General features: G+C 43.1%; 1 protein-coding gene across 5 annotated transcripts in view; it reads right to left on the bottom strand.

Moving 5' to 3' along the window:
* Positions 1-5,613: 5,613 nt before the first annotated feature.
* NOL4 (nucleolar protein 4) overlaps positions 5,614-16,484 on the bottom strand; it is a 269,070-nt gene continuing 258,199 nt past the window's right edge. For all 5 annotated transcript variants that reach the window (XM_077809017.1, XM_077809018.1, XM_077809019.1 and 2 more), the window contains one exon: positions 5,614-5,807. In XM_077809017.1, coding sequence (XP_077665143.1) covers positions 5,614-5,807 — 194 coding nt within the window. The remainder of the gene's footprint in view (positions 5,808-16,484) is intronic.

Here is a 16,484-nt window from a genome sequence, read left to right as displayed (position 1 = left end):
GGGATATTGTAAACAACTTCAATCAAAAATGATTTTTAAAATCTTGAAAGCACTTTGACAGCATCCTTTTAATTTACCACTGTAATCCACATCCCTGCTGCTTATGTGGTTGCTCGGAGTCTCAGAAAAAGATTCAAGTGATGCACCTACACGCAGTTGATATATTGTAACCGTCCCTCAATTTTCTTTACAGCATCATTTTACTAACATAGATAAACAGAGTACCAAAGCAAAGATGGAATTACAAGATGAATTACATACACTCACAATTATTAGGAGCCTTTTCAAGTTTGTTTCCAGACATTTATTACTGGGAACAGGGATGAAAAATGCTGACATAAAGATCTCTCTCCACACTGAAGGAAATTAACTAAATTATGTATTATACTTTAAACCCTTTACTCACAGACTAGGAGACCAATTCTTCATTGCTCCCAGGCCCTTTTCTGCTCCAGTGGGGAAAAGGGGACTCAAGAGATTTTTTGGTCAGCACAGAGCTCAAAACCACCTCTTCATCCTCCTCCCCTGCTATTTTTGTTCCTGCTACCAAGGAAGCTAAGCTGGAACAGAGAATTGGACCCCAGGACTTTACATACCAGACCTTGCACAGGGCAGTGTGGATGAGTGGATAGGACACTGGATTAAGAGTCAAAAGGCCTGGCTTCTCTTCTGGGTTCAGCCACCTCTCTGTGCCTTTGTTTTCTCCTTCCACCTTTTGTTGTGTCCATCTATATTGTTAACTCTCTGGGGCAGGTTGTCTCTTACTATTTGTTTGCACAGTACCTAGCACAATGGGACATTTCAGATCTAGTTCAATATAAATAATAACCACCACCATGTGGTTGAACTGTGCCACCACCTACTTCTTATTAGTAGTATTGTTTTATGTTTTATTAACTTGGTTCTTCTAGACTCAGGGGTTGGAATTCTCTGCCGGGCCCAACAGCTTCTGTAGAACGTCAGCTTTCATTTAACAAAAAGTTTCTTTCCCTTGTGATTGCCAGGTTAACCTTCCAAAGAAGACTGCAGTGAAATATTACCGGAACTGCAGACAGTACCACCAACTCAGAGGAGTCAATTGCTCCTTCTTTTCAATGGAGCCCTGACACTGAAGCCTAATAACAATGTTTTGTTTAAACAGTCATCAACAATGTCACTGATCCTTATAGCAAAACCATATGGCTCCCCTGGGATTGGGGTGGTGTTTAGAATTGTGGGAACACCCTGAGGAGAGCTCAACCATCATAATTTTTTCCATTTTGTGGGCTGGAAGGTATTTTTCCTTTTCCCGCCACAGGCGAGCAAGTAGATCCTAGTCCACTAGCTCTCATTCAGAAAGTTCTCCAGACATGGTGGGCAGGTAGTGATGGTTTCAGTCTTTGAACCTCTGACAAAGAGTCTAAATACAATAGACACATTTTCTTACCTGCTAATTGATTTTCTGTGGCTTATCAGGTGCCCACAAACAAAGCCCATGAAACAGTAAGAGCCAAAGCTTAGAACTGCAGAAGCCACCCAGGGGAATTTCCAGGCTATCTGGGAAGGAGGCCTTCTTGGCCTACGTTTGGTGCGACCCACACCAGGCAGACAGCAGACAGCCCATGTTCTTTATTGACTTGAGCTGGTTATTTATTTACTTTAAACAAGTGTGTAAGAGCATGGTGGACGCCTGGCTTTTGGGGAGGATGCTGAGAGAAAGAGAGATGGGTGGTGGATGGGGTTTTGATGAAAGGGATCAGGTCTGTCAGGGAGCAGTTGGATCATCTCTCAGAGCTGCAGAAGGTCAATAAACTAGATGCTTCTCAGCACTCTACAGTAATTCAGATCATCCGGCACCCATTGCTCTGTGCTTTTACAACCTTCCAGATCTGTGGGAAGAGGGCAAATGTGTTTGACAAACTCCTTTGTCCTGAGGACTGGAAAGACATGCTGAGCACAGGGTTTCAGGTCAGAGTACCCACTGCAATATCTGGATATAGGGTGGTGAGACTGGAATTCAAAAAGATTCAGGGAAAAGGGGAAACAAGATTCGGAATGAGTTTCCTGTGAAGTGGCCAATAACCCAGATGAAGAAAGAGCTATTTAACCAGGTAGACTGGAGGTTCTGTTTCCTCAGGAAGTGCAAGGTTTTCAGGGACAAGATGGGTCTGAGAGTGGTACTGAGCCCAGGGAACCAGATTCTAGCAAGATACTTGTTTACCCATTATTCACATGCAGAATTGGATGGTGAATGATGACTTGATTGGCACTCCCAGATGGTGGCTTATAGTTTCAGGATTCTTTTGTGAAAGAGGAAGGCTAAATCTGTAGGTGAGTGTATGACTGTTCCAAGAGGCATATGTTTTTGTAAAAGAATGGGTGAGCTTTTCTCTAAGTTCACCTGTAGGGGCTAAAACCACTGTAGGAGAATGAGAGAACACTCAGAGTGAATCCTGCTGGGACTTAGCCCAGATGAGTTAGTTTCCAGGTAAGGAATAAAAATGTGCTCCTTCCTGAAGGCCATCACCATCACTGATATGATCGTAGTGAAATTTCGGGGGAACAACTCAGAATTTAGGTCATACGGGAGACAAGCTGTCCCTCAAAAGAAATGGGTGTAAGTCTGGAGGCTTTTAAAGAGGGATAGGGACTTGAGCTCTAAGTAATTGAAGGATTTGATTCCAGCATGTAATGAGTCTGAAAAAGATCCCTCGAGATTCCTGAGGAGGGAGCCTGGAGAAGGGGATCTGTGGTGGCGGGCATGTTTGGTGAGTGTCTATGAGGGATGGAGGGTGGGAGAGAGGCCTATGCCCTTCAAAGGGGAGAGAGCAGGAAGGCCTTGAAGGCTCCACTGAACCACACAATAGTGCCAAGATTTTTTGCTTCTCCCTCAAAAAAAATATAAAATAAAATTAAAAAGAGTGACTGGGGAAGGGGGTTATAAAGTAAATCCCTTACCTCCTCTTTTTCTCAGCTGTCCCTGGCATCCAGTCGAGCTCTGGCTTTAGCATGGTGAGCCCCGCAGTTTTTGGTGCATTCCAGCTGGCAAACAGCTGGGTGGACACACTGCTAAGTTGCTGCTTAGCTGAACATTTGAAGCACATCAGCCCTGCAAAAGAAGACTAGGGAAACTGCAGTCCTGGCACCATTACAAACTCCTTCTATATGGAGAGTGAAAAGCCTGCATTAGCTGTGCTCTTCCATGGCTCTTAAATGGCTCCATTTAGTAGAAGACTAAAGATGTTACCTCAGGAAGAGTCACTTGCGACCTCCCTCACTTTGAGGCAGGAAGATGCAGAGGAGTCTGCAGATATTGCCTGAAAACATAAGGGGCTAACATCAAATCTCTTGCTCCTGATTGGTCCTTCAATTCCTGACAGACACCAGAGGAGAGGAACACCACATTCTCTCCACTGGAAAGCAGAGCCACAGAACATTTCTGAAGAAAAGGGCGAGAACACGGTGTTAATTACAGTAGGAGAAAATACATCTATTAAATAATGGGCAGCAATTAACAAGAACTTGCTACAATATTCACAGAGTCAATGGCAAGTGCTTTTAAAGGACACTTGATAGATTTTTTGAAGAATAAATTTTACCAGTTAGATTTTGTTGCCTCAAGCCAGGTTTAAATTGTGAAGCATTAGTGACTTGGACCTCATGATTTACACACCGCCTGCTTCTGCTCTTATTGAAGAAATTCTTCATTAGAACAAACCTCTAGCTTGAATCATCCAAATGGATTTACTCAATGTTTTTGAGAACTGAGTTGTGGCAACTCCAACAGCTGGCATGGAAGTTCCCTTTTCCTGTTTAAAAAGGACAATGCTGATAACTGATTAGACACTATGTTTGTTTAAACGTTATAATGTTTCACAATCGTTAAACACAGAAATCTGTTTATTTACCCAAACAAAACAGAGGAAATCATTCCAGCCCTCAGTTTTTGAATTTTCATTTAAACTTGTGAACATTAGTTCACAACTTAGATAGATGTTTGTGTATCTATGTACCTCCAAAATACTCATATTTCATAGCCTTTTTCACATTAATATTCACCAACAGTATCACAAAAGTTCTTTTTTTCTTTTTTGTTTTCTTTACATAACTGTAAGCAATAGTAATTCTAGAAACACTAGAGGGGAAAAAAGCATAGCAATGTCCACATTACAAGAAAAAGTGCACATTACTGGGTCACAATCACAGTCATTACTTGGAAAACTATATGTAACAAGTAGATATAAAATATCACTGATGCCTTCAACTCATTGTCAAAAACTGAATTACATAAAAATTTGTACATGAAATAAGGCAAATTCAGGAATGCACAAGGAACTTGTTATTCAACAAAAGCTAAACAGAACAAATAGTACAGTAAGCATGAACAAAAGTACTTGTCTCTATATATTCAAAAATAAGCTTGCCTTAGTGCACAAAAAAACACCATTAATGTGTATTCAACCTTATAAAAGAAGAAATAGGGGATGGGAAAAATTGGGAAGAGGAGAGAAGAGTTTAATTAAAGTTGCAGCTGCATCCATTTATAGTTTTTGTAGAGTTTTCAGCTAGGTGTGGGCATTACACAAATCACTCCAGAAATGTCAATGGCCTTTTTTCTGTAAGTATTTTGTTTAAAGGAATAAATAAATAAATAAATAAACACAGGAGTGCAAATTTTCAGATTGTCACTTGCAACCTCTTAACATTCAATCATCTACATCCAATCGCTACTCAAGGGACTTGTTCAAGACAGCAGCAGCGATCACGGAGTTAAATGAGCTAGCTGTAAGAAACCAATTTTTTTTAAATGATATGTCTTTTAAAAAACCCCTCATCTCTATTAACTGATAATAATGCTGCAATATATTACAGGATTGAGGTGAGAATGGCATGAATGTAAGGAAATGCATGCTTCCTTTTGAAGTTCTTCCAGAGATGCCAATTTACAGTACACAAGGGAAGGGTTATCCAGCATTGAGAGTTACTTGTTGTAGAAAGAATATGAAGTTGGGGAGAAGGGCAGGGTCAGGGGGTTCTGGAGAGGAAGAGGGGGACTTACAATATCTCCTCAAAACGTTTTTAGGACCAGTGAAAAAGTTTACCAAAGTAAAAATGAAAAATTTTGAATGAAAACAAAAGGTTTTTTCTGTTTTGTTTTTATAAAAATTACATTTCTGAAAATACAAGATCCTTTCCATTGCAATTGTGTCCTGTGGCAACAGGACTTTTGGCAACGTTTTGCCATATACTGCAGCTTTAAGTCCAATGAGTCAGTAGCACATTCCACTAATATTGCACTTGGATCTTGAACCAATTTTTACCACCACAGCATCGTCTCTTTCCTCCACTTGTTAGAACGAGTTAACAATCTCTAGCCACTTTTTTTATATTTATGCTGACACACTAAAACAAAAAGCAATAGGCCGGACACATTAAAGTACCTCAGAACTATCGGAGGTCAAAGTTCACTTGAAGCACCTTAACACATCACTTTATGGATCAAGAACAGTGTGGCATTATGGTAATTAACTCTCCTAAAAAGACTGCAGTAACTGAAGCGTCTGCTCTGGGAACTCAAAATGTCATTAGTGGAAACTCCGAGATAAGACTAGGCCAGCACAAAGCTCATGTGACTCAGTTCTGCTGCAAAATAAGGTTTTCCAGTTCATCTGCAGAACGCAATAAAAATGCTGCTGATTCTCGATACCCTGCAACAAGCTGCCGCACTGCATTTATTTCAGTTGGACTCAGCTGAGGTCTAGAGCTTGTACTACTGGAGGATCCGGAGCTGGTTGCTAACTGCCTCTTCATACTGAGATCTGTTGGACCTGGAAATAACAAATGGAAAAAATGGAAGCATTTGGTTTTCCTGACAGAAAAAAGTTTCACTACAAAAGATTTGTAGACACAATTCAAGAGCAACAACAAACTGCTCACAGCGGTTTATCAGTGAATGGTGAAAAGCAGTAGCTATTCCTGGTGAGGGCATGCTGCAGTTCATTTTTATATGTAACTGGTTTCATTCACTCTTTGGCTTCTGCTAACATAGTCCAGGGTACGGGGTCACTGGTGGTGGAAATGTCAATCTCAAGAGGAAACCTTGTATGTGCAGGGGGCAGAGCTTGCTCAGCAACTGGCCTACACATAGGACTTGCTTCCTGAAGAGATTGGGATAAACACAAAGCTCCAGAACAAAATGCAAAACCAACTTATTTCCAGCCATCCCGCAGTAACTTCAACAGAATTACAGTTTAAAGGGTCAGGGGGGTGTGGTGGGGGAAACAACTCCCTACTCAGTGGAGGAATGGAAGGAAGGGAGAGAGAGAAGCTTGATTAAAACAATAATATATTTGTAAGGCCCTGGTGATGGGAGTGGTAGATAAATAGACATTAACAGAAAGCACTAAGGCTAAGAGCTATACCGATTTACATCAGTTGAAGAAATGGCCCTTAATGTTACTTAATTCTATTTCCTTTTTGACAACCCTGAGATAAAACTAACGGTAGATAATGCTGATAATGCCATATTGCTGCAGTCACTGAAGTCAATGGCAAACCTCCCATTGACTTCAGGGGAGCTCAGGCAGAGTCAGGCACACAAAGAGACTGGTCACACAGAACCTGCACTGTTAAACATTCTCACATTGAGATCTGGAATAGGTATCACGAACAGGTGAAATACAAAGACAGCCTAGCCCTCCATTCACATTCACCAGTTTTAAATTGGTATGACTGCCTTGTTTTAATCGTTACCCCGATACACATAGGATGAAGGAGAGAAGTAGGCTAGTGAATCTACCTCATTGTCATCATACACTATAGGGCAATGACTATATCACGATGAAGCTCAAAAGGAAAACTCTAAGGAAGTAAAATCTCAACACAGCATACTGAACAAGAGTACACAAATCATGTCAGCTTAGCTGAATGGTTGTAAGAAGCCATTAAAGACTTATATTTATTGTGCCAGTACTGAAAAATTGGCCATTGAAATATTGAGGGCACCATGCTCCACATGAACCTACTTTAATTTTTATGAACTTCCCTGGACTCTCATTCATGTCATAGCCAAAAACACACAGAAAATATATGGCAGGGCAAGAAGAAATCTTTTTCTGAAATAAGAATGAATGGTTTTGCTCCTCAGCAATCCAGATTTTTAAATAGTTGAATAGAATACTAAATTTATTTCACTGGTAAGTACAAACTTTTGTAATGTTCTCCTTACATTAATGGGCTTTTCCTTGTAGTATTTCAGCACATGCAGTGAGACATCTCTCTCAAAGGAAAGCTAGAAGTAGGCCTGTTGCACAACTGGCATAAATTGGTGTGGTTCCATCAAACCAACAGAAGCCAAGGATCTAGCCCAGTATCTTTAAATGTGCTGATTAACCCCACAGGGAGATTTTAACTCCACAGAGTTCATTTTTTCTAAAATCCTAATGGAATCTGGAAGGAAAATTCTATGCCAACTGCAACCAAAATCCACACACTGCACATGCAACAGATCATCAAAACTCAATCAGAATTCACCTGAGTCTAACAAACTGAATACTGGTACAGAGGATCACTGAAGCTGTGGGAGCTCACTCTACACCCACATCTATACCCAATTGTCTGTTTGCGGCACCTCGGTCAGCTGGGATTACAGCTCTTCCTGAAGCCCTTTTGATGATCTTGGACACATATGGGACAGTTACCCCACCTGGTAAGAGAAGAGGAGATGCTAAGGGAAGTAGCTGGATGAGCTGAAGGCTTTGAATCCCACATGTAGAGAGGAGATTGAGCAGGAATTGGTGACCCAGGTTACCTCCCGGAAACAGTTTGAAAAACAAAGGTGAAATCTAGAACAGTTTTAATGCCCAAAACAAACCAGAAACCCTCCCCTCTTTTCTGTTGCTTTTATTTTAAATTTTCCCATCTTAAGTGAAGTGAATCACCCCTTCCTAGATGTTTGAATCATCTCTTCTTAAAAGGCAGAGCTGAGCCCTTGTCTCACTGAGTACATATTCTGTGCCACTGAGAACTATAGGCACCAGACTCATAATGTTTTTAAGTCATGGAAAACTTTATGCACCCAATCAGGATGAAGTTCCATTGTGCTATGCTCCTGCACAATCACATACCAAGACTTGGCTCTACCCTGAAAAGTTTACAATCTAAGAAGGAAAGTGACATATGAAGCATAAGAGGAGAAAGATACAGTCAAATATATGTTGGTTCTTTTTGGATGACTATAGCTCAGTTTAAGTGCCAGCTAGTCCCATCTGTCCTCAGCGTGTCATGGCAGAGGTGGCAGTGCTGTAGGAGAGAGTAGTAGCCTTACAGATCAGTGCAGGGAGCATTGTCTATGTTTCAGGGGCAGCGTGGAAGAAGGCACAGAGCCATGTGTGTGAGAAACCGATATGAGCAAACAAGGCTGTCACTGGTGGCAGACAAGGCATAAGGCAATGTGACAGATGAGAAGGGCAAATAAGGATGGGCAGATTTGTGAGTGGCCCATAGAAGTCAGAAAAAGAAACCTGAACTTGATGCAACAAAACATGGGGGAGCTAGTGGAGGAATTCAACATGGGGGAAGATGAGATTGGAGTGTCAGGCAAGCCAGACAGCCTGAGCAGACGCCTTGTGTGTGGACTGAGGGGAAAGCTTGTAAAAAGTCATTAAATACTGAACCCATCGCACTGCTCTGGGGCAAAGTGTGATTCTTCTCAGCTCAGACAAAGCCCTACAGATTTCTACCAGGACAATGAAGGAGTTATTTCTGTGCCAGATTACAGCTTTCTTTCCCAAACCGTTTTGAAAATAAGTTGCAAGGATTTCTTTTAATAAGGGGAAAGTATTTTTCTTTCACTCTCCTTGTACTCAGATGCAGCTGAACCATCCTTTTTCTAAGTTTCCAAAGGGATCAACTGTACCTTTCAGCACAGCCGAGCACTGCGGGCAATACAGAGCCACACTGGCCCACAGGAGCTCCAGGAGATACAAGAAAAGTGCCGGCTGCTACCCTTTTGTGGGATGCAGCATGCTCTCCTCTCCCACCCATGCCACAGAACAGCGAGGAGTGAGGGAACAGTCCGTGCGTTCCCTTGAATGCAGAAACTGCAGCTGTGTCCAATCCTTACCTGGGTTTTGAAATGGCGCTCTTGCACCGTGTCTCCAGAGCACACCTGGGTAAGGCCCAGGTACAACTTACCTATAAGAATTTATCCTGGGCCAGAGACCAAACCTAGGGAGTTTCATCCTGAAAGATTCAAGTTTCAGAACATTCTGAATGACTGAAAAGAAAAGGGCTAAAATGAGAGTGTACACAGCTTCATCTATAGCTGTCACTAGCGCTGCCTGGATAATAAATATAGTGCAGTGATACTTCCATTTGTGCTGAATCCCTATCCACTTCACCACTGCCCCAGTCTGAAAAGAAATGAAATGGGTATGACCCCCACTTAGTAGTACATGTTAAGAATGTCATAACTCATTTGTAGCTCCATCAGTTGTACTGGTTTCTTCGTGAAATAAAGCATAAATATATCACACACTCTTCACTGTCTGTATTTTTCTGCCCATCCATATGCAGGTATCAAATACTCAGAGAGAAACCTGAAGCTTCAGTCATAAGAATGAATCTATACAGATTTATATAAGCAGGTGGCTGATTATATAAATATAATCCATAATGTATATATAGGGATATAGAAGGGATTTAGGCGCCTAAAGTGACAATTGGCATCTGAGTCCTTTTGTGACTCTAATCCTGGGTGTACTCCAGTACTGAGCAGTACCTATAACTACTGGGCTATAAAATAGGCTCATCTGAGGCTTCCTCAATTTGTCCCGTTGAAGCTGTTCCACGGCGGATAAATACATTAAAAATGCATTGGCGCAGGGAGACTGGATCTCCCACTTCCCCAGTGAGGGCTCGAACCAGCAGGCTACAGTGTCATTGTCACACTTACTTTCTCGGGCCCAGTGTTACTTCACTGTAGCTAAACAATGAAAGAATCACAGCTCTGCAACCATTCCTGGGGATTGCTCTCTGCACCCAGCTTCTCTGCAGCTCCTGGGTTGCAATGCAAAAGAGCCTGGCCACTTCCTGATTCAGGGCCTTTCCCCTTGACTGGCCAGTGTCGAGTGGACTGATGGGAGTTGTAGTCCCCTGCTTAGCAAATCCATTGTTTAGTTCTACGTGCACACATGAGTAGGTCTTTTAAATAACTAGTTAATGGACTGCTTTCATGGACCTTTATCTCCTGAAGCCACCAGTACAAATGATTACATCTGGGGAAAACTGGGCAGCTTAAAGAGAGTTTCTTATACTATTTTCCCCTTTCCTTATGTGGGAATTCATTTCTTAATAAACCTATGTTCCCTATTAACCTGGCACTGTGCCCAGCAGCAGGAAATGCACTCCCTTTCATTAAAGGGAACAATAATCTGCATTTTTTGCAATGAACCTTTCCATTTAAATTTCCCCTCGAGTATACCAGGTCTGCACCTTTTGGAATACCCTGGCCTGTCACAGAGTATTCCAGTCTTGATATGCAAGGATGATCAGTTTGCACAGTCACTTTGGTCTGTGGCAGTGTGCAAACAAAGATTAAGCATGTACTGGACACCTGAAGATGGGGTCTGTATTTTTTATTTATTTTTATTGCTTAGTACACACTTTTATAAATCAAGACTGTTACCTATCATTTTCACCATAGCACAGCTTCTTAAGCAGTGAATTAGACAAGGTGCTCAGAGAGATCTTTCTGAGGGCCACAGTGAGACTGATGGATTTACATTTTAACTTTAAATTTAGGGAGTCACTCCAATTACATTCACCTCATTTCTTTTGCAAAGCTTAATGGTTCTAGTTTAACTAAATAATTCAAAATATAAAACCCTAGGAATCCTCTCTTCATGTACTAAACAATCATTTATCAGATTAGCTGCTGAATAAATCTGATATTAAATACACTGCTGGACAAATGACTTTACTGTAAACTGCAAGATCTAAAAGTGAACTAATTATTGCTTCATATACTACTCACAGGCAAGGTTAATTATTTAAAATTCCAGGGTCAGATGTATGATATGACCAATGGTGATATAAACACTGATGGTTCATGCGTGGCAACACCATATGTGAGTTGTCTAAGCAATAATCTCTTCAGAATTGCACGCTACCAGTGGGTAACGATCATTTTGATAGTTAATAGCCTGCTGAAAGAAAATAACGCTCTAATATATTTAACATAGACTCTCAAATTGGTCGTTATTATTGTAGGCAATAATTATAAGAGCAATATCTCATTCAAAAAGACTGACATTTGATTAAGCATGTGTTAAGATGTCAAATTACTTTACCCCATGACAATTAACCAACTTTTTTCATCTATCACGATGCAAAAGACACGTTCCCCAGATGTAGAGCCACTGCCCATACCTTGAAATCTATTATGCAGAGTCTTTTTACTGTGTAATTTTTATTCAAATATTTTTCTTCGAGTGCCACTGCAACTGCTTAACATGCATTCAGATCGTTTCATATCGCGTTCCACTAAAATTAGACTTTGATAGTTGTTTTCTATTTATGTTATTTTTTTCCAAGTGAGCATTATTTATTCTGATTAGAAGTATGATTATTTTATTTTGCATCTACCATATTTCTCCTCTTCCTCTCTCCCAAAAGAGGGCAGATATGTGAAAAGCAATAATTCTCAGTGCTGGGACATTTCTTAGGCCAGGGTAACAGACACTAATGAATTGGACTAAGTCTTTTTTCTCCATTTCTCTTCCTTTCCACGCCCTCAGCTGCATGGGAAACAAAACATTCAGCTAATTCAGTTAAAGGAAACACAGCTTTGTAGCTTGACAAAAAAAGTTAGAACAGAAAGATGTCTGTAACAATTCACCATCAAGCATCTTCAAGTGACAACCACAAGACACTTGCTTGGAGATGGAGATGATGACTGAGGTCCACCAGTGTCTGCCCCTACCATCACAGGAAATCATCATGTGGAATACACCTACCTCATCCTAATAGATGACCCCTGCTCTACTATGCCGATAAAGGTGCAAAATAATGTACCTTCTGATATACCCTGTCAGAGAAATTTTTTCCCGATTCCAAACATGGGGGTCAGCTTAATTTTGAGCATGCCAGCCTGAATCACCATACATAAGGATGCTGGGGTCCACACAAAGTAGAAAAGAATAAGCACATTGAAAAACTGTTTCCATTGCTCTCAGTAAGAGGAAGGAAGGATGATCATAAGATGGAAGTCTGTCGATAATATAGGAAGTCAGGAGACTCCCAGCTCTGCTATAGAGCTCGCCAAGTCACTTAACTTCTCTGAACCTTATTTTTCTCTTTTGTAAAATGGGGCTAATAATACTTGTCCAAGCTCTTGCCCCTGTCCCACAACCCTGCATTTCTTCCCTTTCCCTCCACACCTCCCAATCCTTACCTCACACATCTAAGTCAGGCTACTTCCTCCTTTCCCTCCTCACTGTCTGGATGCCAACAGGGGGAGCATTTGAAAGCACAGGAAAGACTGTCTTCCTGCTTTCAGTTCCTGTGCCTGGCAACACAACAGATCCCACCAGCCAGGAGAAGCAAATACATGGAAAGTCCTGCTCAGCCCCTACAGCAGAGGTGGGCAAACTACGGCCCACGGGACCATCCTGCCCGGCCCCTGAGCTCCTGGCCCAGGAGGTTGTCCCCACTCCCCCACAGCCATGCCGCTGTGCGGCGCAATGCTCTGGGCGGTGGGGCTGCAGAGCCCAGCCTGACCCAGTGCTCTGTGCTGCGCGGCACGGCTGCCTGTCCTGGGGCAGTGGTGCTGCCAGCCACTCGTGCTCCAGGCAGTGCAGTAAGGGGCATTGGATAGAGGGCAGGGGGAGTTCGTGGCATGGATAGGGGTTGGGGCAGTCAGAGGGTGGGGAATAGGGGTTGAATGGGGGCAGGGGTCCGGGGGGGGCAGTCAGGAAGGAGAGGAGGGGTTGGATGGGGTGGTGGGGGGCGGACAGGGAGCAAGCGGGGTGGATAGGGCAGCGGTCCCCGGGGGGGGGGCAGTCAGGAAGGAGAGGGGGGGTTGAATGGGGTTGGGGGCAGTTAGGGGCAGGGGGCGGTTAGGGAGAAGGGGTGGTTGGATGGGGCAGGAGTCCCAGGGGGCAGTCAGGAAGGAGAGGAGGGGGATGGATGGGGCGGTGGGGGGTAGTTAGGGGCGGGGGTCTGGGGACCAAGAGCGGGGGGGGGCGGTGGATGGGGCAGGAGTCCCGGGGGGGCCATCAGGGGGCGAGAAGTGGGGGGGTCGGATAGGAGTCAGGGGCCGGGCCATGCCTGGCTGCTTGGGGAGACACAGCCTCCCCTAACCTGTCCTCCATACAATTTCAGAAACCCGATGCAGCCCTTAGGCCAAAAAGTTTGCCCACCCCTGCCCTATATCCTTGGTCGGGCACATGCTCTGTCACACTGTGGGGACGGCGCATGCCCAGTCCAATTGGCAAGTCAGAATCTGAGGAGGATGGAGCATGCTCAGTGCAGTCAGAATTTTTGGAGAATTTAGCTGCCAAACTCTAACAACCTCTCCCGAGCATGCATGAACTGAAATTTTTCAGAAGCTCAGAACCTGGCCAAATCTGGGTTCATTTTCATGGGGATGGCAAGAGGCACATTCCTGACACCAGGATGACACCCCCCAGCTTGCCAAACTTCAAGCCCCTGCTCCAAAGCATGGAGGTGCTAGAGCTTCTCATTGAAACAGCTTGAGATTTTTTTTAATACGGGAAAAACAATGTATTTCCCCCCTGATCTTTTCCTCAGAAATGGGCGCACTGTTTTAGCTGAAACTTCCCCACAAAATTCAGCCTGAGGCGGTCACTTCACATGGAAAATTTCTGCTCAGACAGTTTATGTTTGGCGAACAACTGAAAACAGGGTTTGTGTTTATGAAAAGTGTGGGGAAACCTTAACTATGGTCATTGCTACCTGTGCTACCTATAACAATAGTATTGTTTATTGCAATGAATATAGGGCCTCATGCTCCCATTTTAGGGTTGCCATGTAGGGAAGTAAATACAGATTGTCCCTTACACTAAGGTCCCTTTATACTGTTCTGGCAGTGTAAATGGGTTTTAACATATGAGTATATTACATCTATACCTACTTCAAGTGAGTACAGTCAGTATGCAGAATTTTTCTATTCAGTTGCATGGTAAGGAAATGTGTCCCCTAAAAGTCTGGAGGGTTTAACCTCCTAAAATTGCAGTTCCCCTTTCATCCATGTGGACTTTAGGGACGTAAAACAGCCAAGGGCAATCTGCTTGGAGGCTTCTTGCTTTCTATACCGCTCTCTGCTTCTTCGTGACAGCCTGACTCATACAGGGGCTTCAGAGTCTCTGCCAACCCAGAAAGCTTCCAAAGAGAGGGAGAAGCCATACACTTTATTGCAGACTCCATGTAAAAGAAGTTGAACTGATTTACTCTGTGGGTTTGAAGTGGGGAAAGAGAATTTGTCACTTTCTGCCTAATTTCTTTCCTGTTCTGCCCTCCCCAAATCCCTATTTAAAACCGAGGTGCCTCTTGTTCAAGCTGCTGCAGCCCCATCGTCTCTTTCCTTGCCCATCCTTGCCTTTTATGCTGAACAGTTTCATGGCTCCCCCCACCCCCACCCCCCCGCCACACACACTTGTATAAGGAACTAATTATGATTCTATCATTAGACATGTGGAAGCACAGGCTGAGGAGGCAAGCACCACACAGCAGGGTATAGACAGGTCCCTAATGAGCAGTGGGGCATGAGTAATTGGGCCAGGGGATGCCTTGATTTGACGGATGGGATCAGAGAAGGGAGGAAATTTACAGGGCAGGAGGCAACCAAATTAAACAAATTACGTCATATAAAATACAAATGTCGATAATGAAATGAGCTACGTCATATAAAATACACATGTCGATTTGACTATTAGATAAGAGAGCTAATTGGAGACAGTAATTATATTACTGTAGGGAAATGTCCAGAAATAGATATTCAAGCCATGAGTTTTTATCCAGCTTTTGCAAAAGCCTTTATTTTGTAGCAGATACAGATGACAGTATGTGTCTATACACATCCTGACTAAAGTGTGGGCTTGTTTTTACACTGTCAGAACATTTGTAAACAAGGCAAAAATGTCTGGTGGGGATTATTGAATTCAGAAGTAAATGCTTTCTCAAAATGAAGATTTCTTCAATAAAAGAAATAATCAACAAGCAAAAATTCTTCTGCAGACAGGGCAAACACTAACCCTTCCCAATATACTCATGCACACGCTAAAAGAGAGCAGTGCAGCTCCCTGCAAAAAAGAGCAATTGGAGGAGAGGAACTATTGCTCACAACTTCCCTTTGGGCTCTTTTAGAAAGAACAGCACTACTCCAGAGCAGCCCCATCTACCTCAATTAATGCCCACAAACAAGCCAACAAACTCTCATAGTCAATTGTATCAAACGTTGGTGACAGATCTAATCATCACAGGCACACTATCTTCTTCCATTACCAGGAAGAGACCATCAACTAATGCAGTCAGTGAAGTTTTTACCCCAAATAAATGCCTATAATCAGACTGACTGCAATCAAGGAAAATAAGGAATCAAGAAAGCGCCAGAACTGCCTTGCTACAACCTATCATAGAATCATAGAATATCAGGGTTGGAAGGGACCTCAGGAGGTCATCTAGTCCAACCCCCTGCTCAAAGCAGGACCAATCCCCAAATAATCATCCCAGCCAGAGCTTTGTCAAGCCTGACCTTAAAAACTTCTAAGGAAGCAGATTCCACCACCTCCCTAGGTAACACATTCCAGTGTTTCACCACCCTCCTCGTGAAAAAGCTTTTCCTAATATCCAACCTAAACCTCCCCCACTGCAACTTGAGACCATTACTCCTTGTTCTGTCATCTGCTACCACTGAGAACAGTCTAGATTCATCCTCTTTGGAACCCCTTTTCAGGTAGTTGAAAGCAGCTATCAAATCCCCCCTCATTCTTCTCTTCTGCAGACTAAACAATCCCAGTTCCCTCAGCCTCTCCTCATAAGTCAGGTGTTCCAGTCCCCTAATCATTTTTGTTGCCCTCCGCAGCTGGATGCTTTCCAATTTTTCCACATCCTTCTTGTAGTGTGGGGCCCAAAACTGGACACAGTACTCCAGATGAGGCCTCACCAATGTCGAATAGAGGGAGACGATCACGTCCCTCGATCTGCTGGCAATGCCCCTACTTATACATCCCAAAATGCCATTGGCCTTCTTGGCAACAAGGGTACACTGTTGACTCATATCCAGCTTCTCGTCCACTGTAACCCCTAGGTCCTTTTCTGCAGAACTGCTGCCGAGCCATTTGGTCCCTAGTCTGTAGCAGTGCATGGCATTCTTCCGTCCTAAGTGCAGGACTCTGCACTTGTCGAACCTCATCAGATTTCTTTTGGCCCAATCCTCCAATTTGTCTAGGTCTCTCTGTATCCTATCCCTACCCTCCAGTGTA

Source organism: Eretmochelys imbricata, chromosome 2 (assembly GCF_965152235.1).
Source record: "Eretmochelys imbricata isolate rEreImb1 chromosome 2, rEreImb1.hap1, whole genome shotgun sequence".
NCBI lineage: Eukaryota > Metazoa > Chordata > Testudines > Cheloniidae > Eretmochelys > Eretmochelys imbricata.
This window is presented reverse-complemented; position numbering and strand designations above follow the sequence as displayed.